This window comes from Neopelma chrysocephalum, unplaced genomic scaffold, assembly GCF_003984885.1.
Source record: "Neopelma chrysocephalum unplaced genomic scaffold, ASM398488v2 Primary Assembly neopelma1_86, whole genome shotgun sequence".
Classification (NCBI taxonomy): Eukaryota; Metazoa; Chordata; class Aves; order Passeriformes; family Pipridae; genus Neopelma; species Neopelma chrysocephalum.
The window spans coordinates 2,428,397-2,455,758 of NW_020897748.1; the positions used below are offsets into that span (position 1 = coordinate 2,428,397).

At 35.1% G+C, this 27,362-nt stretch overlaps 1 protein-coding gene across 38 annotated transcripts in view; it reads right to left on the bottom strand.

Moving 5' to 3' along the window:
* The window catches only part of RIMS2 (regulating synaptic membrane exocytosis 2), a 457,577-nt gene that overhangs the window by 370,549 nt on the left and 59,666 nt on the right, over nucleotides 1–27,362 (bottom strand). For 26 of the 38 annotated variants that reach the window (XM_027692407.1, XM_027692403.1, XM_027692405.1 and 23 more), the window contains exons 2-3: nucleotides 25,235–25,267; nucleotides 24,751–24,837 (exon numbers count right to left, since the gene is read on the bottom strand). The exons of the other annotated variants lie outside the window; for them this stretch is intronic. In XM_027692407.1, coding sequence (XP_027548208.1) covers nucleotides 24,751–24,837; nucleotides 25,235–25,267 — 120 coding nt within the window. The remainder of the gene's footprint in view (nucleotides 1–24,750; nucleotides 24,838–25,234; nucleotides 25,268–27,362) is intronic. 38 annotated transcript variants of the gene reach the window in all.

Consider the following 27,362-nt stretch of genomic DNA (forward strand, 5'->3'; position numbering starts at 1 on the left):
AGAGGCTCCTATGAAAACAAATATTACACAGAGTCACTTAAAGATTAACTCAAGCAGTTATTTACCACAGATATTCACACATATGGCAAGAATTGTTGGGATTTGCTTTGTTTTTCAGGAAAACTCCCCTAAGAACATACTTCACATTACTCTATAGAGGAATTGTAGGAACAAATAGGCAGCTCCCTCTCTCCATCAGGCAAGATGGGAGGCTGGAGGCCTTACTCTTCCTCTGTGTCCCAAACTGCTGCCTCGAGCTCTCAACTGCCACTGACTCTTTCCCAGACACAGGGAAAGCAGGGTTACTTCATCGTGCTTTTGTGTCATTTATCTAATGTACCTGCTTCTGTCACTTTGAGATCAATTCTGAGTGCACAGGCTGGCCTCAGGGCACAGCAGCATGGACTCAGAATAACAGTGGCACGCTTTTCTCTCACTTTCAGCCCTTCCCACCTTCACAAGCCTCCTGGTCTGCAGCAGAGCAGGGACAGGGGTCTTGTCTGAGGCATCCACGGGAAGGATGTGAGGGATGTCATTGCCCTAAAAGCCATTGGGGGAGTCAGGGGTGAGGGGCTTCCCTGCCTCCTCACTCATTCAACAGAGCTCACTATTGAGTGTTCTTTGTTGAATGGGGAAGGACACAAGTTACTAATAAGCAAGAGCTGAATGAAGTTGAAAACAAAACTTAGAAATCTGGAAACCTCGCACATTTCAGCGTTTTACACTGACAACAGTATATAATTGGTAGTTGGTAGTCTGGCCTGTTTCCATCAATAACACATGAAAGCTCTGAGACCTTGCTTGCCTTTTAATTTTGCTTAACATTGCATTCTTCATTTAAAGCATATTAACTATGCTGAACTCCAAGTTTATTTTTAGGCTCCATTCAGTTTTGTGGCTTCCTTATAATCTACAGCCTTTGTTTGTATGATTATTTGCTTACCAGTCTCACTGATGCATAAAAAGCACAAGCCTTTTGCCAAATCTTAAGCCTCATGTACTGAAATAATTTCACTTTTGTTTCCTCTTGAGCACAAGAATCTATGTAAAGGTCACAACTTTTCCCTCAAAGTATAAACTTTTCAAGGTTATACAGAGTAGTTTTCTAAAATCCTTGTTCTAGTAGGAAACAATTTATCATCTGCCAAAGCAGTTCTTTACTACACTTTTTTCTGTTCCAAGAAAAATATTACATGTATTGATAGCTATCAGAAAAAATTAAACACAGAAGAATCCATGAAACATTCATTTACACACAATATGTGTTCTACTTACTAAACAGAATCACTTGAGATGAATATGCATACTTGAAACAAAATACAAAATATTCATTTTAGGAAGTTCATTAAAAAATTGTTTATTTTGTAGATAAATAATTTTTTTGCTCATCCACCCTGCACAGGTTTAAGCCAGAAATTAAGCTAATAACATGCAGTAATAATTAGGTGTTTAGAATAGAACGGTATCTGAAACACATTTAGCAAAAAATGTTTAACATATACTTTTCAGAAAACATAATGCAAATAAAGCTCCATTTTGTTCAAGCTGTCTGCACTCATGTTTTAACTCTGAACATTGCTGCCTGAAAGGGCTCAGGAGTTCAGTTACCAGGGAAAGACAGTAACCATTACCAAGGCAAACTTCAGAGCCTAGAACTGAACTAGGGTATCCAAAGACTACAATTTTCAGTCTTTATATCCAGTGAGTTTGTCTGTTAATGCAAGTGGTCAAGACTCATCCATGATTCATAGAATAGTTTAGGTTGGAATAGACCTTTAAGATCATTAAGTCCAACTGTTAACTTAGAACTGCCAATTCTACTACTAAACCATGTCCCCAGGTGCCACATTCATATGTCTTTTTAATACCTCCAGAGATGATGACTAAAATACTTCCCTGGACAGCCTGTTCCAATGCTTGAAAACCCTTTCTGTGAAGAAATTTTTCTTACTATACAATGTAAACCTCCCTTAGTGCAACTAGAGGCCATTTCCTCTTGTCCTGTTGCTTGTTACCTGGGAGAAGAGGCCGACCCCCTCCTACAACCTCCTTGCAGGTAGTTGAAGAGAGTGATAAGGTCTCCCCTTCAGCCTCCTTGGCTCCAGGCTAAAGATCCCCAGCTCCCTCAGCCATTCCTCATCAGACTTGTGCTCCAGATTTTTCACCAGCTTCGTTGCCCTTCTCTGGACACACCGCAGCACCTCAATATCTCTTTCGTAGTGAAAAAAGGGGTTCCATACAGGAGTTGCATTTTAGGTCAAAATGCTTATCCATAATGAAAAAACCTTATTCTTATGCATGATAGGGAAGTTGTTTTGGTTGTAAACCCAGAAAACTATATCAAACCACACAGTAACAAATCATTTAAGCAGAAAACTCAGCAATGCATATCTATAACCCTCATATATGTGTATTTTGACAATGGCCTCAATAGCACATGCCATCTAGCTGTATGACGCAAAGTCTCTCTCCTTTATTTGTTTCAAAAATACATGTACTTTAATAATGGTTATAAATTTTAGAGGAAAAATGGAACGTGGTATGAATTTATGAAAACACCGACTGATAATGAAAAGTGAGGCTGAAAAATTGCTAATTAAGTTCTGCTCATTTTCATCTCTTGATGAAGTTCCCTGAATTACACTTGTGTCTGCTGGAAGTTACAGTGGTGAAGTTCATGAGATTTATATGACTAGTCAAGATTTTCTTTGTACTGTGAAACATCATAACCAAGACCGCTTCATAGAGGATTTCTCAATGTCAAAGGCAACTGTTTGTAAGAGCTTGGATTGTTCTGTCAAGGTCAAGAAATAGTTTCTATTTGAATACTTGCTTTTTTCTGGAAGGGAGTTAATTTAATTCTCCTTATGCTTGCTTCCCCACATCTTTCCAGGAATGAGAAATTCAGTATGAATCAAAAAGCAGTAAACTGTGAGACTCTCATAATCCATGCCAAAGGCAAGTAAGAAAAGCAAGTTTAGCAGTCTGATGTTTCTTATTATTGTACAGAAGTTTTTATTTTTTCCCATCCTCCAGAAATGTCCATAAAACTTCCAGCATTTTACCAAAACAAAAAAAAATATTATTGACAAGAAGTTCTGAAACTATTCCTGCCTTCCAAAAGTTCACATAAATATGCCTGAAATTTCCAAAGCTGCTTAAAATCTACCATTAGAAGGGTGACAAGTAAGTATCCAGGATGTTTAGGCCAGCTGTAAGTCTAACAGCCGCTGCTTATTTCCTGGCTACACTTCTAAGTTTTATTACTAATGTAGCCCGTGCCTCATTTCCTATTCCCAGGCGCAGAGCACGGATGTGGCTGGAATCCAGGCTTCAAAAAGAGTTTGTGCACTTTCGGTTCTGCCAACTCCATTCATTTAACAATTTTTTGCCTGGTGGCCGTGACTATCTAGTAGCATATGACATTCTGCCCTGTACAGTACATTTAAAGTTTCTGCTTTTGTCATCGTGCCAGCTAACCTGTCACCTAGTACACCTACTTCTCTTCTGAATGAATATTATTCTTACATATATATATATATAACATATATATAACTTCATGCATTGGTAGAGGCTGGTAAACAACAGGCTGAACAGCAGCTCTGCTGATAGGAAACTCTGGAAAACAGGGTGGAAACCACACAATGAGCCAGTGGTGTGCGTGCTTGCATTACAAATTGGACAAATTACACATGGGGTCAAATTAGCAAGAGTATAAGCAGCAGGAAGTAATTTATTCCCTTTAGCGGGCACTGGCAAGGCTGCACCTGGAATACAGTGTTGAGACTGCACTCTGCCAGTTCACAAGGGATGTCCAGTTTGTCAACAAAAAAAGAAAATGGTCACGTTCCTAGAGCATGTAATCTGCAAGGTGGGAATACAGAAACTGGGTTTGTTCAATCCAGTGAAGAGGAATGGACTAAGGAGTGATCTAACACCTGCCTGAAAATAGCTATCTAATCTAAAAATTACCTGGAAAAATTACAGAGCCAAATTCTTCCCAGCAGTCAAAAATCCAAATAAAAGGGCAAAAGGCACTATTATGGCACATAGAGAGGAGGTTCAGGTTTGGCAATAGGAGAAGCGTGTTCATTAGGTAGGCAGTGCACCACTGGAACAGGTTGCCCCAAGAGGCTGTGGGATCGCTATTCTTGGAGGTTTTCAAAATCCACCTAGAAAAAGCACCAATTGCCCTGTATTTGCAATAACAATGCATTGAGTAGGAGGTCAGTTCAGAGATCCTTTTCAAAGAACATTTCTATTATTATATAATTGGCAATGATTTTGTGGAATCAGACAAGAAATATGAAGTATAAAGTCAAGCAGAATCATAAGGAAAATTATTCAACAACAATTACTTGGTTCAGCAGTGCTGGAAAAAAAAAAGTGACCACTTTTACCAATAGAAAGAAAACAACCTTTTCATGGTTTTTACAAACTAGTCTGAGAATAGTTAACTCTCTCAAAGTTTGATCAATGAACTGATATTTACTTTCAACCCCATGTAATGCAATGGGCAGCAAAATTTTGAGTATATGTTTTCATATGGATGTGTGGTCTATAAAACAGAAATTTAAAAAAAAAAAAAGACAAAACAAAGCACAGTTCAGCATTGCAAAATAAAACTTTTCTTAATTGCAAAATGATGGTTTTGCCGGTATTCCACTGAAACGAGAAGGGGCGTCACACAAAACTCCTCTTCAGAAGACCATGACTCTGCTTTAAGTCTACCAGATCAGGAAAACTTACTAAGCAATTAAACACTCGCGTCTAACTTCAACCAAGAACCTCATATCCAATTCCGTTTAATGGATTATCATACCCAGTCAAATAACACAACTACGGTCTTGAAGCCATTCACAAGAGTGAATTCACATTCATATGAAGTTTTCAACTTTCATATCAGTGAAAATGAAATATTGGCAGGAAGTAGATGTCAGCAGAGATCTCTATGAACATTCACTCAATTCACAGCACTTTAACTTTCTTGCTGGTAAAATATCTACTGTCTCATTGGAATTGACATACTGTTTCTGTCTGCTTTCCTCAAAAATTAACTATTTTCTACTCTTAGTAGGTTTAACTTTGGAATCATCTCTCTAAGCGAAATGTCTAAGCTTAGACTTCAGATTAAAAAAATATATACCAAAATATATTCAGAGAATGCAAATTGAAAGGGCTTAAAAAACACAACTGTAGAGCAAAAATACAAAACCTAGGAGAAATCTAAGATATTGAAAAGAGCTAGTCAGAGGCATTTACTTTTATTTCCTAGAGGTACCAGTTTTAGCTAAACTTTCACTAACAATTTCTTTTATATCTCAAATATAATATCCAGAAAATAGAAGATACCATAAAACCCAATTCATTTGGGTGTTTGCCTGAAATGCAAGAGACCTAGATTTGAATTTCTAGTTGCCCTGAATCAAAGAAATCTATGCAGATACAGTAACTTACAAGCTTATCTCAAAACTGTGCATAGTCTCTACTATGAGAGTTGCACTTTGTACAAATAATCCAAAATTTTTTTATCTGTTCAAGTGAAGAATCTAGCAGAAAATGAGCTCCATCCTATTTTTTTCAGGTGGGAAATGCATTTTTCCCCACTTTAAAAATTAATAAAAAGAGATTTTTCCTAGCATTTTAAGTATTTTGTTTAGGACAAGAAGGTTAAATATAAGCCATATAGTGACAATAACAGCCATGTTCAGCAGTGTCAAATAGTGTGTCAGATATTTCACTGTAATTTTTTTTTCTAGAGTGACTCCTCCTGTAATTGTCAGTAGAAACAAATCTCTGCTATTTTTAGCTTTTTCACCTATTACAGTTTGAGTTGGTTTACAGGTGAGGCTGACTAGAAAAAAATCATGATTTTCATGTTTACCAATCTCTAAACTATTAAGGAATATGTACTTCATTATTCTGTGATATTCATTAACATGAAATAAGAACAGAGGAACAGTGATGCAATTTTATGTGCAGAACATCTTTAAAGAGCCTATGAAATTGTGTAGTCACAGAATAAGGAGGCCCTAAACATAGTGAAAGATTTACTTACATACAAAAGAAATAATCTTGTTCACACTAAGAAAAATAGTATGTGCACCTCAATTACAGAAGTATTTCTTTATCAATATAATACTTTTACTGAAAAAAAAAAAGGTGGCCAAAGGTGTGTTAAAATAAGTTCACACATATGCAACTTTATGTCTTTGGATAATTTTCATGAAAGAATATTGTAAAAGACATAAGTTTATATTCTATGTGAATATATATACTCTGTATCTAAGTGAGGTAGACTGACTGTGCCTGAAATGCTGAAGAGAAGAAACAGAGACAAGATAATGGGAAGATAGGAGTGTGGTTGTTAAATGATCATGCCCTTGGTTTATACCCATGCTGCTGCTCACTTGTAACTCAAATGGGAAAAACCAACTACAGCAGAGATAATTGGCATCCAAAACTATCCAGATCTGTTTCAGTCTCTTTTTGCCATGCAAGTGAGCAGGGTAAAGATGTCTGTCATACCTTAACATCATTTGCCTCATGCTTGGGAATGAACCCAAATATTCTCTGCTGGTGGGAACCTCATACTAGCCATTCTTAAAGTAAAATACATGGCCAAGATGATGTCTTCAAGTTGCCCTGGCTCCATTCTCTCTTTTCTCCACTTGCTTTCCACAAAGGCTTCCAGGTCACATTTTACCACAATTTTCTCAGTTTATTTGACCTCCCTCACAAAATAGAAAATATTCTCCCATTGCTCTCTTCCTGATGTCATAATGAATTAATTAATTTAGTATGACCCTAAATAAATTTGAAACTACAGATAAAGTCGTGTCACTGAATCGCGTTTATTTTAACACATTCAGAAACTCAGTAAAAAAAATCCCAGAAAAGATGTGGAAAAAAAGCTGCTCCATTTTAATAAACAAAGATGATACAACTCTGTGAATGAATCAACAGATAACATACCAGCTAGACCAAAAGCCTAGCTGGGACTGACAGGATTACTTTACCTTTTTTTTTCTCTTTATAATGCTCAGTATTGAATAAAACTGCAGCCTTTGTTTATTAACTTTGCTCATTAGCAGCAGCAAGACTGCTCTTTGTTGATGGGGGAGCAGCGAAAAATAGCTAAGTACAATAGCCCTGTGCATGGCTACAAGAAAAAGTGAACATGGAGAAGATGAACATATGGACTATAAAGGGCTGAGCAAAGTAATGTTATCATATTTCTGTGTAGCTTCAATGATATCAAGATAAAGTTAGTCAAGATGCATATCAAGGAAAAAAGAAGTAGGTAACTCCTGTCTGTACCTGTTACTTCCAGTTTTCCTCAGAACAACAGATACTTGCTTCTACCTTTTCCTCAGCAGTTCAAAATAACTGCAAGATTAAATTGAGAAGTGGTATCTTTGTAACTGTTCCTTGTTTGTTAAAATTAATCTCTTACTGAATTTTTTATTGTACTTTTACAGTATATAATATACAAAAAGCTAGAAAGTCACAACTAAGTTTTAAACAGGCAGAATATAGTTAAAACATCCAATTTATCTAGATCTTTTCCAAAATTTTTTTGGTTATAATAAGTAATATGGACATTTAAAATTAAAGAGAATACCACATTCCTCCAAGAGTTTAACAATGGCCAAATCATTCAGACAAAGCTCCCTAATCTCTCCATAGCTGACAGTTATGAGACTAACCGCCTGTAAGTAAGGAAGGTTCCTTCATAACTCCATATGGAAATCACTTTACACCTTTGAATATCTTCACACCACTCTGTGTTCTATTTCAGTGTAATCAAGAAGGCTCCAGTTATCCTTTTCTGACTCTTATTTAAAACCCTATCTCACAACAGAAGTTTCCATAACTTTCATATATGTTGGCGATTACACTGGGGTATTTTTTCCTCATTCTCATTAGGTGCTCATGCACTAGAAAAAGAATTAGAAAATTGCTTCTTAAACCATTATGAGTCTATCTATTCCTACCATGTTCTTCTTCTTTGATTCTAAAATAAACTTTCTTAGCTAAATTTTTAATTCTTTCTCCATAAAAATTCTTCATTTTTCTTCTAATAAATTTTGTCATCTACTTCTGTACCTTCTCCACCTATACTGGAAGTATCAGTAGGACTCTGTTTTTAATGTTTAAGCGTCAAGTGGGTAAACAAAATCCATACTATTATACACGACAGTGGTAGTTTTCCTTCCGCTCTTTACCCTTGTGACAAGGCCAACACTTCCCAGGTAATTTTAGGTCTCATTCAAAGTAAGATTAACCATGCCAGTTGTAACTGAAAAAGTGCCTGACTCTCCAAGGAAAATTTCCAAGTTCATTCCACAACTGCATTCATGCAGTTAAAAATATTTTATCTCCACTTCCACGGGCCTTGTCTCTGCGTTTGCATTCCACACTATCCCAAAGGAGCTGCTTTGATAAATTGCTGAAGCTGTAAGAACTAAACCTCAGCTGGCAATTAAGAACAGGACCAAGCAGTTGAATTTACAGTAAAAGTAGGTTGCCAGGAAGTGTATGTGAAAAAGCACAAGAACAGGATCTTTAAAGTTGGGTCATTTCATTTATACTTCATCCCAGATACAGTAAGTAAAAGAAATGGCAGGATTATAGATTAAAAATTGCAGATAATTATGGTCAATTTTTTTTAACTACTTCATTACGAAATAAGATGTAAGCAGACTCTCTGCATGCTTTACATGTCCAGATACCTTCAACTTCACTTAAACAATTTCTGAAAATTCTGGTAAGAAAGAACAATTGCATTTCAAGTTTGGAAAAATAGTCATAGTGACAGAAAGAAACTTTTGGAACTGTCGCATCTAAGGGCAATGATGCAACGAGCTCAAGATTTACTGAATATTAGAAAGGATACAATCAGAGACACCTTAAAATACATGATACTATTTGATTCTTCAGTTGTACTGATACCATAATATCATGACATACTGCTGCTGCTAAGCATTTGGGACAAGTGGAAATGAAGTTTTCAGAAACAGTCATAGGAACAAGAAGTCTTCCTGAATTCAGTCTCATATTGATGATGACCAGTATCTGTTTTTAATTTCTTTGAGAGAAGGCACAAAGGACAGGAAAAATCTGTAGCCTAGATATTGCTGTAAAATAGGCACATGAGACATAGCATCATACACACGTAGAATCATGACACTCTCAGCTACCACCACATGCAGTAGTCTACCTATTATAAAATCCCAACTAAAAACCAAAATTTCTTTAGACCTGTAAGTTAATCAACCACAAAAGATCTCCAGGTAAAAAGGTAGGGAGAATAGTCAGAGCTCCCTGTTAAACAGAGGGGAAATAACATCTCGTGACTTTTTTTTTTTGTAACAGAAAACCACTCTATAAACTAGAACTAGGATTATTTTGCAGCTCTTGCAGCAAACACATTGCAGTATAACATATTACTTTATGAGCTTTATGCAAAACTTAAGATTCCTATTTGGATCTTTCCCATACAAGGTCGAGGTAGATGTACACAAACTTTCATACCCTATAAAAAAATTCTCACCTGAAGAAAAACACTTGGCTCTCATAAAAGTTTCCTCTTACAGTCTATTTGTATCCTGCCATTCTACATTTTGTATTTAAAAAACATGCTTATTTTTATAGTTACTGTTACATGATTCTTCCTTGTTCACTTGATTGCTATGTTTTGAGGCAGAAATGCTACATTAATGTAAAAACATTAGAAATATAGCTACATGTTGACTATTTCTGCATTTTTTCTGATACTGTTTATGTTAGGAATTCTAATAAATATCAGTTTTAAGAAATCTGAGGTACACCTATATACTTTTAATTACTAGACCTTTATTTTTTAAACAGCTTCATTATTAAAAGTATACAAATTACTGTTCTGTCCAAATTATTCACTCACAGGAAGATTCACAGTATATCTTATATTTGACTTGTTTTCATAAATCATACTTTTAATTATGTTATTCTAAATTTCATTTTACAGGTATGCAGTATTTGCCTGAAAAAGAGGCTAATTCAGTTCTGTCAATTAAGCACATTGCAACATTATTACAGTTATAAAGGGCATCTCCAGCAGAGATAGTATTTCTCACAGTCACTCGGGTTACTTTTTTGCATCATTGGTTCACTTGCAATAGGAGGCCATTTACTTCACACCTGTGGTCTTAGAAATGCCAAAAATAACTAAGTTACTGTGATAAACCTTTTTATCCTTACTATGAAAACCAAAACTACTTTTTCATTAGACAATTACACACACAGCCAAAATAAATACATGTTAAATAATAGGTCACAGTGTCTAGGCTCTGAAATGTAACACCTCCTGACATTACAGTATCATGATTAGAACGAGTTCATTCCACATTGTTTACAACATTCATGAGCACTTTCAATTATTAAGTAGCCCCTATCTTTTTACTTCTGTGACAGGAGTGTTCCTATCTTGATGATTTTCCTTTTTTAACAAACAGGAAATAAATTTGAGCAATGCTAGGAAAGTGAGCATAAACAAGTCTCAGTTGTGCTCACCACAGTTGTCTCAGCTTCATCTAAGCAAACTACACCGACATGTTTGATGCCGAAAAATCACCACCAGAAGTGGTGTTTGCAACTATTTGTGGTGCATTTTGGTTTTGACTGTGGCAGTATTTTTACTGTAAAAGTAGCACCGGTGGAGCCACATTGCCAGCAGCACTATAGGGGGACAGCCTTTTGAAACAGTTTGCCAGTTCTCAGAAGCCTGTAATTTTCCATTGTGTTCATATTTTTAAAGTAATAGGAAGTAGGGCCAAAACACAAATTATTTTCATGGTGCTAATGTAATTTTTTTTTCTTATGAGGAAGGAACTCACAAATGGAGACATTCTCACTTGTAGGACTGTGGTTTTGTAAGTGTGTGTAACAATCTTCCCCATACTAATTATATCTAAATCCATGCCTCCATACCTCCCCTTTAGTGAAAAGCTGCACTGAACCTAAATTTTGCTTCTCAGAAGTAAAATATAATGTCAAATTAGGTTGCAGCAGTATTCCTCCATTTTAGATAAAAAATATTTGATAATGATGGAAAAATTAAGAGATTTGTGCCTCAGAACTGCATAAATAATAGTTAATCTCATACTATTTCTGAGAGATAATGTTTGAATTTTCCTAATAATTGGAGTTGTACAAAACCATGCCAAAGAATCAGTATCAGAGAGAAGATCAGAATTTAATCCTATATGTAAATCCTTTAACCTCTTAATAAAATCTTATTAGTTAACTATTAAGAGCTCAGAGTTACTGGGTTTAAATTAGGGTTGTAAGAGAATGAAGTCAGGCCACCAGTGGGCCTGCTGCCCATAACCCCGCAGAGTGGAAGGATGCAGTAACAGCGGGCACGTGAATGAGCAGAGGGAGCGAGGACACCATCACTCAAAGGACAGGAGCCATCCCAGAGACAGCACTGTGAATATCTTTTTTCCTATAAAGCTTGAATACTTTTCTCTGCCAAGATTCTTATATCAGTTTATTAAAGCCTTCTCCTGGAGTACTTCTGTTTAGAAAAATAATATATATAAATGGATCTACTATCCTAATTATAGACATTGTGGAATACAACTTGGAGGGGAAAAAAATATTTATTATCATTCCTACTGCAGAACTTGGTCAATTCCACCTATAGAAAATAAATCATGTCCAAAATCAATTGCCATTCTTATTTTACATGTCTTTTTATCTAGGACTGACTAGACATCACTATTGAAAGAAGACACAATATCAATACTGATGTATTTCCAATTCTTTCTACTTTTGTAACTAAGTTGTTCCAATAGGATCTTTGTAACAATAGGTTTCCAACATTGGAACAAGAGTTTTCTTTAAATATAGACACCTAAAAATAAGCTTATTATGTATAAATCTCACTTCTCTCTTTCCCTGGTCTCCAAAGGAAGAGTCAAAAAAGAAGCAAAGGCATTGCCTGGGATATAACAGCCAGAACTTCAACAAATCACCAGAGCAGATAAAGTTGTGATCCTAGGATCATCACAACTTATCAATGTTGCATGTCTAAGCAAAGAAAAAATATTCATTTAGGGTACATAAGTAATTCATATGGTAATAGCTAGGAAATATACACAACAGAGTTCCAAATCCAATAACAAATCTTTTAAATAATAGTGTCCAAAAGAACAGAAAGCATAATATTTTCTTAAGAGATTCAATATAGATAGTGTAAAGAGAAGAATGCAAGCATCATCACTAGATATGATGAAATAAGGTTAGAGTGAATTTGCTACATTAAATTCACATTTAATTTTGAAATGGACAACATTCTGCTGTTTCTGAAGTTACCAGTTAATCAGATCCTTTTCATACAAATGTTAGTGGGTTTCACCCTGTTGGTGAACATTGCACTGGGAACAATAAAACATGTTTTGCTCTTAGGTATCTAATTGGGAAATGGGGGTGTCCACAACTGTTCCAAAACTGTTTTCTGACACATGTCCGGATACATGTGTATGTCTGCATACAGGGACAAAGTACATCTGAGATGAGAAGTCTGACTGTGTTCCTGCTGACAAAACCCAAGTTCTCTCTTCTTAACATCCTTGCACTGAAACAAGAAAATCCATTTCCTAGGAAAACCTACCTCTAGTAAACAGCTGTGGAACGAGGGAATATACAAATGGGGGCAAAGCTTCTAAAGGATGAGAAAAAGGTGACATGTAGAATGCATAACTAAAATTACTGACCAGCTTTCAAATTTTGGAGTCATTGAATAACGTTTGTGACAGATCCAAATTCCAATAGGAATTCCAATATGCCCCAATAAAAACCGGATTTTTGTTTCTGTGACAGTGCCTTTTTTTTGCTCTGTGACAATCTTCACCGTCTGTTAATATTATTCATAGATGAGACTTTGTTCCCAGTAGTATTCCTCCTCACCCCAGGCTTCTGATCAACTCACCCTGGCACCATCTGTCTATGTTTGTTCTGAGTCCAAGATACTCCAGGAGCCACATCACTACGAATTTACTTCAACTTTCTCTCTATACAGACCATAATCTGGAAAGCATCTTTCGGAAGAGATAAGAGAATTTCTTTCTTCTGTACAATCAATATTACTTCTACCATGATCACAGGAAGCCACCCATGAGGGTGCAAGTAAAAGCAAATGGGAAGGATGATGTTGAAAAAATAAAAAGACACTTTCATCTGTAAAATAGAAGAGCTGATGGAGGGTTTCATATAAATACATTAAGGACCATGCTCCTTTTGGAACATACCTGAACGTTTGGACTATCTGTTCAGTCATCCTCAAATCTCTAAAACCAGAACTAAAGTGAAGACTGCCAGCACATCACAAAAATTTGCTCCATGTGATAAAGGACAATTGTCTCATACAGTATGTCTTCCCTAGGTAAACATGGCAGAGCTCCACATCCTGTAGTCAGCCTTTTTAAATCAGTCTGGTCCTTTCCTGCCTTAAATAAGGGAGGATAAATAGACATTTCTTTCCTCTAGCCTTGCTGCCCCTCCACACCTTCTCAATTAAGGCATGAATATTTAATTTTATTTTATCCAATTAATTTACAAAATGTTCCAACTACTATTTATCAATGAGATGAAACGAGACAACAGTGAAAAGCAAACTTCACTCACCCTCACTCATTCAAACTTGTATTACAATCAACCACTGCAAATACATCAAAATAAAAGCATACAGCTGAGAGAATAAACCCTCCCAAAGACAAACACAACACTGACTCATAGCTATCAATTAAGCAGAAATGTTATTGGAAGGAGTTGGGACTTTAAAAGCATGTAACCAACATTACTGAACTTTCATCTGAAAAGCTCTGCAGCTGAGAAGCTTAATTGTATTTCCAGCAAGCCTAATTGTGTTTCCTGACTCCAGGGGACAGGAATTCCCCAGATACTGATGACTGACAGGTCCGGTTCTGCTTCCAACCTGCAAGTAAGCAAAAATACCCACTGCTATGTGAAACTTAGCGTGAAAAGCAACCACTGTTTCCACTGGTATCATTAGCAGCTGGAAGTGCTCAATACCTCATGTTAACATTCAGCACTACCCACAATTGGGTCATTTCTAGAAGTCATTTCAGAAGTACAAACTACTCTCAGTACTTGCATTCAGCAGCAAACATTAAGATGTAGGGCTTAAACCACACAGGTAGCCTCTGTGAAGTTCCAAACATCTTTCTGTACCAAAGAAACTCAGTGGAGGTAAAAGGTACCCACCAGCACTTCTAGAGTTACTGGCATTAACTGGTTTAGAACTTGCTTCCTGGTTCTGAAACTGCATATTGGTTCATTAACCTAATTTTTACTTTTCTAAGAATTTGATCCAACTTCCTGAGGGTAGTTATGCATTTGCAGTTTTATAATTGATTCAACCATGATCACTAAATCTCTCCTCTTTCTTGAATATTCAACATTTTTCATTATGTTCTTTTCTTGTCTTAATACCTCTAACTGTGGTTCAAAATAAAAATATTTAAACTTTTTTATATCAAATTACCATTCATTAAAACTACTGTTTGAAGACCTTTTTTACTATACCAATCACTACTGATTTAAGAAGTCCAATGTATTTGATATAAATAATTAAAAATTATCAGTAAACTTAGTTTGATTTTTTCAGGAAATATTATTTTTACTACTAAATAATCTTTTGTACATTTCTGACTTCAAATTTTTCATCAGCTGTCTTCCCATTGCACCCATTAATTAAAAAATATCTCCTAGTTATTTTTGGAAACTTTTCAATCACTCAGTAACATGTACAGAGGAAGTTATGAAAGTATCTTTTGTTCATGCTTTCTTACTACCAGTTTATATGGAAAAAAACCCAAAATAAACAAGGGATTACTGTGTGAGAAAGCTACTGCTGTCCAAATACCAAACAAGTTACCACCTCTACCTTAGCCCTACCCTTACTCACATGTGATTCGCAATATTTTGAGGGGTTATTCCACTTTGGTTAAAGTCATTCTGTGTTTTTCCAGGTGAAATGTTGAGATGATGAAAGAGATTGAAAGAAAGTGATAAGGAGAAAAAAATTGAGAAGTACTGAAGGACTGTTTTGAACTACAGCCTCATACAAAAGGTCTCCTATAATACCAGGAGAGTCTACTTACAAGTGTTGAACACAACAGAGAGCTCAAGTCAGGAGTTTTCACGTGGAAACAGAAGCTGTAGTGCCAAATCAAGCCCTAATTAACTGTGTCATAAACATATTTCCCAAGTGATGAAAACAGACACTCATAACTCTGCTGTCTTGTGTGAGTGCACCCTGAACATACTCCTTACATTTACAGTACTAGTAGGGTAGCTGCATGACTCACAGGAGCGTGGCTTTAAGGAAGAGAGAGATCAGTTCCACTGAGGTCGCTAACTAGTTCCAACGTCCTTTGATTTTATGAATCTGACTGCTAAGCTCATTATTTTGTCTTGGAAAACTCAACCAAAACAAGAACACTAACCTATGAGAATCTATTTTGACATATTTTTAAACTAGATAATGTAGGCAGGACTATAATGTGTTGAGCTATTCTTCAAATCCACTAGTAGTAATTGAAATTTAAAATGTTAAAATTACAGACAATACTGACAAAAAATAATGTGTGGGGGACAAAAGCCCAGATAATAGAGTGGAAAAGCCTAGAGAGAAAAAAAAAACAAACCTTTGGGAGATAAAGCTTGCCAAGAGAGATGGACACAGAAATCTTTGAACTAGAAAAAGGGAAATCTTGAGTTTGAAAAAGATGGTCTATGAAAATATTTTTTGTGTTATTATAAGGAATTGTTTCAGCTAACTGGTGCCCAGAATAACATAGACCAAGCACGCCCTGGCTGTACCATCTGGTTTTCTCCTTTAGGTTTCAGACTAGGATTCTGTCTATACAGGAAGGCTGCAGAACTGCTGAACTCCCAAACTTCCCTTCAGTTTCAAGTGTCCTAACTGAAAAGCTTTTGTGGTTGGCCTCTATTTCCAGTGGGAATATTGAATCAACAACAAAAATTTAGCAGAGGGCAAATAAATTACTTCAAGCGTGCTATGAAAAGTGACTCAGATAATATAAATCCCATGAAAATTCAGATTTTGGTATTTGTAATGTTCACAATGAGAATCATGAACCTGGCAGGTATTGATCAGTGTAATAACACTTCTGTATTCTTTATTTTCTATCCAAATATCAAAAGATAAATGTTCCCTGCCTGAAGAGTAAGGGAAATGTATAAAAAACCTGATAATAGTTTCTATCAACCTGCAAACAAGTCATAAGTACCAGAAGATATTCTCTTTTTCTTTTCTTATTCTTAGTCTCTGCCAAGTCATCTTCATGAATGTGACTAAGAGATTATTTCAACAAAATAGAAAGCATACAAGAAACCTAAGAATATGTTGCATATGACAATATTTCATTGGTTAAAAAACCCCAACAGTTATTAAAAAGTGACTTCTGCAAACTTGGATTTCCCTCAAATTGACATGAATAAAAAAGCTTCTACACCGTGAATGGTTAAAAATTTATACATAATGCATGAAAAAAGCTCTATGCAGAGCAGCAGTTTTGGGTGCACTGAATAGTAACTTTAAAATAAAAAAATAGATATCTCTATAATGTACATCTGTATTTGAAACAATTAATAATTACTTAAATTTATTTTTTCATATTTTCAGTATAGTTTCATCAGAATGCCTAAGCAAAAACAGCTATTCTTTCCCAGCCTAGTCCCAAACAAACAAACAAAAATATACAAACAAAAAGCCAAAGAGGTATCTGTAATGGACTGAAAATTGCATGGGAAAGTAGAAGCATTTTGAAGGAGTGCATGGATACTCACACCCTTCAAACTGGAGTTCGACAGAAAGTGCTCACTTAGCACCAGAGGTGGGACAGGAACTATTTCAAACAGCCACATGTTATTACAAGTGTAAATGATCATTTTCAGTCTAAAATGATCACAAACACTAGGGAAAGCAAGGTTCAACTTTCATTTGACAAGTCAAAAACCACGTTATGCCACTTTTTGGAAAAACTGGAATAATTTCTGATAATAAAACTTTTGGAACTAGCGATATTGCAAGTAAAATAAGCTTCACATCACTTTTGCTCACAAAATATAATATGCCCTGTCATTTTAAGGAGAAAGACTTTACATCATCATGAATAACGCAGAGCTAGTAAAGTGCAGCTGCTGTGATTTGATCCTCTCTGGAAGTTTTGACCTTCCTAAGACAAGATTTGATAAACTTCATATAAATTGAACTTACTGCATGATCTTTATCATCAGTTTTTCACAGAATGAAATGCACAATTCTTCGGAAAATAAAAATTAACACATTCATTATGGTTACAGGTAATGACAAAATGAATGTATAGCCTCTATATTTTGCAAGAACCCCTCTTCTCACTGTCCTGAAGGCAGGTTCCATTGGAAAGTGAGGTCATCGATTCAGCTGCGTGCTTAACATGCTCTCCTCTTTTCATAAGAGTATCACTTCTGTCTTGTTTAAGTTAAGCTTAAGCCAGCATTTTCTAAATCTATTTGCTTATCTCATTCAGACAACCTGTCATCCCTCTAGGGGTACTGTCTATTTCTTTTGGAAAGCAGTTCAAACCAGGATGTTGTCAGCATATTAGTAGCGCCACAGCCTGTGACATTCACAAATTCTGAGAAATTGCAAAAACTAGACAAAAATACTCTCCCACAAAGCTTTTAGGAGCTGCTGTACGTTACAACATATTGCTGTCTGTATTTTCTATACAGCATTGGGTTCATCTACACCTATATGCAAATACATATGGAAACATTTCATCCTTCAGTCATATCATGTTTTTACTTATTATGTTGCATCACACAAAACATCTTGAGAATTTAGTACACAAAATTGTTCAGATACAGCTCCAATTCAGCCCTACCATATAAATAAGCGGAACTATTTCTCTTTATTACTATTTTATCCAATTTCTTATTTGAGTAAAATATGTCAACATAGATTATCTCAGTTTGGGGAACTTTTTTCCACTTTCTGCTTGCTCATAATGCTAACTGCTGGCCAGCTAGGTATTTTTGGTTGTATTCTTCTTTCTATATGAAAGTCTGCTTTTTAACCCCAAATTCTCAAGAAATTCTTCATTGTATCATACTACTTTATTTTTGTTTCAAAGTTTACTTTTTTCTTTCACAAAGAGATAATGTTTCTCACATTGTCTCTGACATTTTTTTCAATTCCTTATTAATAAGCTTTCTTAATTTATCAAAAATGAGAAATCTATTGTCTTTGAACTATCATATTCTGTGGGTTCCTCTGTCAAATTACAAGTCCATGTATGTTTTAGGATTAAAATAGACCTGTTGGATTCCAATTTAAATATAAAAATATATTTCTTATGATCATTATATTTACCTGCTCCCAAAATGTTTATCTTTGCCTTCTGATAGAACCGAGCTCCGCCATATATCAATAATCAATATTATATCAATATATATCAATATATATCAATAATCAATAACATTGGAAATTACCTCCAAGATCATTGAGTCCAACCTTTGACCAAACACCACCATGTCAACTGAACCACAGCACAATGTGCCATGTCCAGTCATTTCTTGAACACTTCCAGGGATGGTGAGTCCATCATTTCCCTGGGCAACTCGTTCCAATGCTTAATCACCCTTCAGTGAGGAAATTACTACCATCTTAACATCACTAACATTGTGAAAAATTCAACTAACATAAATAAGGTTTTCTTGTATTAAATATTTTGAGGAAAATGTCTGAAAAAGGTCCAGGGCCACAATATAACCACAATATCATATTGCAAATGGTAACAATTAGAGTCCTGATAAGTCATCAGAATGAAACAACAGATGTTATTTTGGTACCTTGGAGACAAAACCAGTTTTATTGTTAAGAGGTATTTGTGGATCTACATTTTACTTCAAAATAGTTACAATCTCCTTGCAATTTTTTTATACAGCAAATTACAATTTCATTTTTAGCTCATTTACTCTCTGATTTATTTCTTTTGCTGCCTAAGAAAATAAACACTATAGAGTGTTAGTCTTCTGATTACTCCAATTTCACAAGTCTATTGGCTGCAGAGACCTATTTTTCTTTTTCAGAAAAGTATGTCTTCAAGTGGAGTGTGTTATTTTCAACAGGTTCTGTTAAAAAACATTCTGAACAGGAACTGCACAGACTGCAAATAAACCCACTGACTATATATAGTGTAAACTGTATTAAATAATTATTGATGTGGGCTTGCTATCACACGTGGGGTAGATAATTTGAAGACATTTAAAACTACCTAGTGGTTGGCAGAGGTATTCTTTATGCAGTAAATTTAGAATACAAAAACCATGAACCATTGATTTATGTTAACTATTTGAGAAATGACAATCTATTTTAACAAGAATTCATTAGAGATTGGAGCAATCTATTTCAAAGATTGCTTTAATTCAGACACTGACTAAAGTATCCAGTAACATTTCCTTATCAGATAAGTCTAATTTCATGAAGAAAATAACATATCTAGCCAAAGAAAATCTACTTATCAAATGCTGAATTTGGGGACTAGCAAGACTGAATTTGCATCATAAATTAAAAAAAATGTTGTATGTATTGCATCTTGAAATTTATTCTGGTCTTTTGTGCAACTTTATGCAACAATGTCTTAAAGAAGATTTGGAATAATGACACTGTCTTCTCTGTAAATACAGTCTCTGTTCTTTACAGTACACACATTTAAATACTGAAAACTTTCATTATGTCTACAGTGATTTTATACCAACAGAACAGAGCATGTTAACAAAACTATGTGTGTGATCAGAAAGACTATTGTGAAAACTTGGTATTACTTGACACTCCAAATAGCAAAGGAGTAAAAATGTAAAAATCAAGCATTTTTGAAAGACGATTCCTTTCATTTACAGTTGCTTATGGAATTCAATTTTTTTAAAAATCTGTCTCTTCAGACTACAGGAAAAAGTATCTTATTGAAAATTTTACTGTTTTGCAGGTGTGGTCTACCAGTAGAAAAATTAATTTAGTTTACAAAAAAATATGGAGAGAAAGGTTTTACTTGGTATCATTTTACAATAATTTTTGATCTTCATTTCCTTGTAGTGACAACATAACTTCCAGAAAAACATTTAAATATTTATTTATTGAAAAGACATTTTTAGCAGCAAAAATCCCAATGTTGTGCTAATCAATGCACATTTTTTGATCTCTCCTAGAATTAGTCTAGTGAAAGAACAAAAAAGGCGATGAAATATTTGTTCTATTTATTTTGAAATAGTTTAGGTACAAAAAGCATTATGCTTAATGACTTTTGATATTGACATTCTACTATTCTATTGATATAAACATTCTACTGTTTATTAATAATGTGCTCATAACTATCAAAACAAGAAAAGAGGCTCAATTTCTGCTGTCAATGTCAATGATCAATCTCTTACAGTTCTTAACGAGTAACTAAACTTCCAGCCTGAAAATAAACAAAAATGTTCGTGGGAAAAGGGAAAAAAACCACCATCTTTTCAATAGTTGGATATCTTTAAGCAGCAAACTTTAGAAACTTTCTTTCCTAAACCACTGTATAAATTCACAGAACTCTCATATCTAATATTGTGAGGAACACTGATCATCCTCAATTCAGAAAGATCTAATAGGGTTTTTAAAAGGAGATAAGGCAATAAGGATGACCAAAAGCACAGAGTGCCTTTCACAGAAGCTGACTCTGCAGCTTGAAGGGATAAATGAATGAAATATAATAGACTGCATGGAATGTAATAGAAATGTGTGAATGTTATACATAGCATAGAGAAAGTATATAAGGAATAACATAACACAAGACTATCACTTCCCAATGAAAATATCAGGGAGTAGGTTTAAAGCAAACAAAGGGTGACAACTCCTCGATATAGCAGATAATTAAATCGTAGAATTCATTTTCACCAAGTTCTGAAGCCAAAAACATAAATAGGTTTAAAATGGGACTGCAAATAGTGATGGCAATAAGATTCCTACTGGCCATGAAATAAATGCAGCAATATGCATGCAGACATTGTCTCAGGAAGCCACTAAAATACCTGTATCGGAATTAGTCTATGCATAACCCTCTCCTTGTGTGTGTTCTCAGATATTCATTGCTGGGCACTGTCAATACACAGTATTACACCAGCTGAATCTTTAGTGCCTCCTAGCATGGGAATCCCTTTCTTTTGATTGGAGCCTAATATCATTACACAATGTTCCAAAATTCATGCAAAAAAAATATAAACTCCAAGTCAAACACTTAGACACAAGACCAGCAAATCTTAATGAAGAACAATGAGATCCTTCCCTTTATTCAGCCCTGATGAGGTCAAACCTAGAATTCTGTGTCCACTTCTGGGCTCCCCAGTTTGAGAGAGACATGGACATACTGGAGACGGTCCAGCAAAAGGCCAAAAAGATGGTGAAGAGACTGAAGCATCTCTCACATGAGGACAGACAGAGAGCTTGAACTGTTTAGCCTAGAGAAGAAAAAGTTCAGGGAGGGGATCATATTAGTAAATACAAATACCTGGAGCAAGGGTGCAAAGAGAATGGAATCAGGCTCTTTTCAGCAGTGTCCACTGACAGGATCAGAGGCAATAGGCACAAATTGAAGCACAGAAGATTCCCTCTTAACAGAAGGAAACACTTTTCACTCTAGCACTAGCACGTGTATCTCTTGCCCACAGAGGTTCTAGAGTCGCCATCCCTGGAGATATTCAAAATGCATCTGGACATAGTCCGAAACAACTGGCCCTAGGTGACCCAGCCTGAGAAGGTGGGTTGAACAGGATGACCTCCAGAGTTCTCTTCCAACCTCAACCATCTTGTGATTTTATGGTATAGAATTCATGTCCAAAAGTTCAGACTAACCCTGCCTCTGCCCATAAGGATATTTGGTCAATGGTTTTTCAAAAATACTTTCTCCAGAGCAAAACTGAAATTTTGTAACATGTTTTCATGACACTACTGATTCCTTTTCTGCCTCCTCCCACCACATTTTGTCCTCCCTAGAATCACCATAGATAAGTATTTTCATCAGCAAAAGTGGACAGTCAGACACATCTTGAAATCCATTACAGACTCAGATAATGACAGTGATTTCAAGTGGAAAATGCCCCGATATGTATGGATAGTGATAAAAATTTCTTCAGACATCTGTTCTCCTATCCAGTGTCCCACAATGTTCCCAGGTACAACAGTTCTCTGCAAGTCATTAAAGTCAGAAAAAGAAATAAAATTGAAAAGTTACACCATTAGTATTTCTGTTCAATTTTCTCCCTGCAAGTTTACAATAATCACAAAAATAAATCCTGATCATTAATAAATTAATGAAATTACCACAAATAAGCAGTGCTGGAAGACACTTCCAAAAGTGTCTTTCAAAAGTGTCTTTCTAAGACACGTTTGAAAGTCACTTAGTCCATTCTCTTGTCCTAGCATAGGACAAGATACACTTTTGTCTCTTCTAGCAGATTTGCCAAATGTGCTCCTTAAGATTTTCACAGCTTCCACACAACTCCTAGACAAACTTTTTAAGCAAGCATTTTAAGTTTTCTTTCCATGAAAGGTTTTCCCTATCAAGCTGAATTCTCCCTAAGACAACTTCAGCCTACTCCTTTCTCCTGCACCACCAGAAGCATGGAGAAGAGATTATTTCAAGTTTCAGCAACATTCTGCGTAATTAAAGATTTGTCCATCTCCTTCATCCCCTGGGATTTCCTCTTCAGGAGGGTCAATCACCTCATGTGTTTGATTCTTTCTTAATACATATGTTTATAGACATTTAATTATTCATTCTTATTACTCTCCTCTGAATTTCATCTTCTCCACATAATTTTTGACGAATGTTGTCCAAAGAAGGGCATGCCATTCCAGGTGAGATCTTAGTAAAGCTTAACAGTGTGGCAACTTCTGCATGGTGCTTCCTGGCTACTGTCTGCACATTCCTGTATGACATTAATCTCTTTAGAAATACTGGCTACAGCTCAACTTACATACTATAATGGCTCTCTGATTCTCTGCCAAAGAACATCTCCCTACACCATTTTCCTTAATCCCATGTCAACCACATAAACCACCCCTACATAACTACACCACTTTGCACTTATGCTTCTGAATGGCATCATCACATCATAACCATAGCTTGGGTTTTTAAGGATAATTTTTAATATAGTCCTGCCATTAGATGTTACTCTTCTCCCAGTCTTATGCTATCTGCAAGTTCATTGAGTATACAAATTAGTTAATTTGTTAATTACATAATGAAAACACTGAACAAAGCCCGTTCCCAAAGAGATCACTGTTCAAAAAAAAATTCTTCCATAATAACAGTAACCATTTATAAATAGTTTTTGTCATCTGTAATTCAACTGTTTACACTGCCTTTATAGTATTTTTGGTTTCTTGAAAGCCATATGCTTCATATGTACAAGCAGAACAAACTTTGTTGGGTTAAGGAAACTGGGAATACAAAGGAGGTACTGAGGTGTTGTGAACAAAATGTAATATTGCCAGTATCTAACAATAACCAATAAAGAAAATATTCACTATCCATATTATATACAATTTTATAAGAACTTAAATAAGACTATTAGAAACAGAGCTCGGAATAATACACTGTTTTACAGAACATAAATTTTGAGTCCTATTTTTCCACTTTAATTTCTGACAACTTCTTACTATGTATTCAAAAAACATAGCTTTCATGACCCACAAGTATGAAGGTCCACTTAAATATACATACTAAAAAAACAAACTAAAACTGATTCTGCTTGGAAAATAAATATCAAGTTTTATGCAAGCTTTAAACCAATTGTGCACAAGTTCAAAAGCAAACATTTCTTTTATCATGTGAACTTATAAGGCATTCACCTTTAGAAGAAAGGAAAAAAAGCAACTTAACTATTTGAAGCTTAAATAATATCAGAAGTAACATTTTAAGAATTTGAAAATTAAGAATAATAAATATTTTTTGTTTGTCTTTATGAAAGAAATATTTTCAGCTCAGTGCTTTAAGTTCTACTCTAAGACTGAATGTCCTAGCTTTGCCAATTTCTGTTAAATCTTAAAATTTTCAAATAATAAAAAAAGTAATGACAACAATATAAAAGGTCTGTGGATGAAATACTGGCCTCTTGACTGACCCAAGATTTCACCTTATATCTGCTAAAGTTCTGAAACTTTACAGATATTTTAAAAGCATGAAAAAAAATGAAAGGACATTTGCCTGGTCCTTGGAAATTTCTTCATACATATTATGTATATTCATATAGCATTCTATGCATAAACAATATCACAAATACCATGCATGTGCATAGACATGCTATACATAATACTACATCATCATTCCAGCTCTTCATGCACAGTAAACATATCACTTCACTGGGAGTTTCATATATGGAACATTTGCAGAAAAAAAGACAAACAAAGCAGCAGTAACTCTTTAAATTGTACTCTAATATAATTGCTTATGTTACTGATAAGGAGAGTAAAACCTAATTTTTGGTTTTGCCTTTGCAAATGAGGGTTGGAAAGCAAATGGTGTTCACCTTGTAAAATGCCCTCAGCTGAGTGTTCTAAATGGCAATTACTTCAAACATACTCTCCAGTATGTTCTAATGCTATACAGAGGTTACTTAGTCTACAGAGAGCAGCTTACTTACGTCTGGGGCTCCTTTTCATTTTGCTGTTTTTGCTGTGGTTGAAGAACGTTATTTACCAGCTCAGTGATCCCACTAAAGGGAAACCACCTGTTTAAACAAGCAAATAATGTGACTGAATAACCAATAAAACCACACTAGTTTAAATGTTTTCTTATCCAACATTGTTAGAAATACACAGGCGGAAAAGCTAGAGCCAATGGGAATGTTAGCTGCAGAACTAAGTCAGCCACTAAGGATGTAAGGGAAGTAAAGTTTTACAATTCACCAGTTCACAAGCAGGCAGCAAGAACCTACATCCAGCTAACATGTGGATGGAGTAAGAAGCTGCAGGCAGCTCTCTTACAAGCCAGTCAGGAAGCAGATGACAAACTACCTGCAGCCTATCAGGTATCAGTGAAAGCTAATACCATCAAAGGTGCAGAGAGCAGAACATGGCAAAGGTAGAAAAGTCAAGCCTATTGCATCTTTCAGATATTTTACTTACTGTGTCGACTGTGGTTTTTGCTCTTCTTTGACCCTAAAAAGATAAGTTTGCACAACTGAGTGCAACATGTTGTAAAACAACGACCCTAAAGTTCTAAAATCTGTATTAAATGGGCTGGGGAAAGTTCCCACTTTGAGTTAAAAGGATTTTCTTTAATATTTGTTGTATGTTTACATTAAATTGTACTCTGGACTTATTTCCATTTAGGATTAAAAATCGGGAATGCCAAGTATAGGAAATTTTTAGTTGCAAAATTAAATTGGTAATGTTCTATAACGGATTTTCAATTCTTTGCACATAATATCATGTTAAAACATTTCCAGGAATACATTCAGCTATAAATGCAAAGGAAGGTGCTTTGATTATGTAAACTACAATCTATTTTTTTTATTTTTATTTACAACTGAACTGCTTATCACAGTTCAAGGTGAATTTGTAACATGTAACATGCCATTTAAAAGAAAATATCCTAAACTAATAGATTAAAGGAAAATCTGCACTACATTTTTTAAACTACAGTGATATCAAGACCTGTAGACAATGTAACTCTAAAAACTAAGGAATGGAAGCTAGGGAATTTTACTCTTGAGTGAACTTTACTAGGACTTGCTTAAAGAAATAAGTAGACAATACATACAGGAGGCCTGTTTGGTATTAATATTTGTCCACTGCATTTAGGAAAATATTCCATCTGAAATACATGCTTTAACTTGAGTGACCAAGGTGATGTTCTAAACCAAACCCAAGAATAGAGACATATACTCACAGAAATATATCTATATCCTCTAATTGCAGGTATTGGTCTTAAATATTAAGTTAGTATCTACTTTCCCTGTGTTAAAAAAAACCAAAAATGTTCCTAAATAGATATTCTGAATGTCTCTATAGAGAATACTCTCACCTAACTAAACAGGAAGTGCAGTCTTGTAATTTAAGTGGATGCTTAGGGTTGCACAGAAAATTAAAGCTCATCAAAATAGCTCCACATCTCCTTCACTATACGATATCACAGGGAATATCTCTATAAACAGGATTCAGTGACTAAACAAGAACTAAATAAATGGATGATAAGAAATACTAAAATCTTTCCAAAACTTTTCCTATACGAAAGGAAAACTGAACATGCAACACACAGTAAAATGTCTTCAAGCATGGTTTTACCTCTTCAGCGTGTTAGAAATTTTTATACAAAGAAATGTTCCAGTACCAAAACAAAGCAAACAAACAAATAAGTAAACAAACAATCCCACAAAAACAAGCAGGTATATTCCAAAGAAATAAAAAATGTGAAAATAAAAATTTCTCATGCAGTTGCAATTCCACTCTATCATGCATCTTAATCATAATATTATCTTTAACCAAGAGAATCCACACTAGTTTTTTAACATAGAAATTCAAAGCCGGAGGAGTGGGAAGGGCAGGGAATCAAAGCATTTTCATACTTTTTCACTATGTAGCTCAGGACCTTTAATTTAGATCCCCCAAAATTATAGCCTTAAAGCTCTATATGGTCAGCTGTGAGAAGGAAACACTCTCAGACAATAATTCAAAGCTCCTAAGTCACATACATAGAACTAAACACTGTAAATTTGATCTCCCTGACAACTGGACAAAGAAGACTGAATATACCACTAATCCTTATATTTCTCTCCGTACATGACTTCAAAACAATCTAACTGCACACTTTTAAGTTATTTCTTCATCGTGAATTTTTCTATTGAAGTAAACAAAGGAAATCTGAGCCCTTCACATGATCAGATTACAACCAACATCTTTCCTTTGGGTACTGACCATGGTTAATATTTTTTCACACGTAGAACTGAGATCAGAATAGCGTAAAATCAAAATTGTAATACTGCACAGTAATTCTAAGTGTGCAGTTTGAAATTTTGGTGGTTTTTTTCAACAGGATCTAGAATTTTTACAAAATAGTATATATCTGATGACTTCAAATGCAGCTGCAAACCCTTGATATTTTTGAAAATCTTACAATCGGTTTTTAGTTTTGCACCATTAAATAAAACACATTGTCCATAAGCAGACATTTTTAAAACCTGCATTTAAAATTATTTTCTCAGCATTTTATAGGAACATGTTGTTCTAAGACAGGATATAATTTGACCCTACA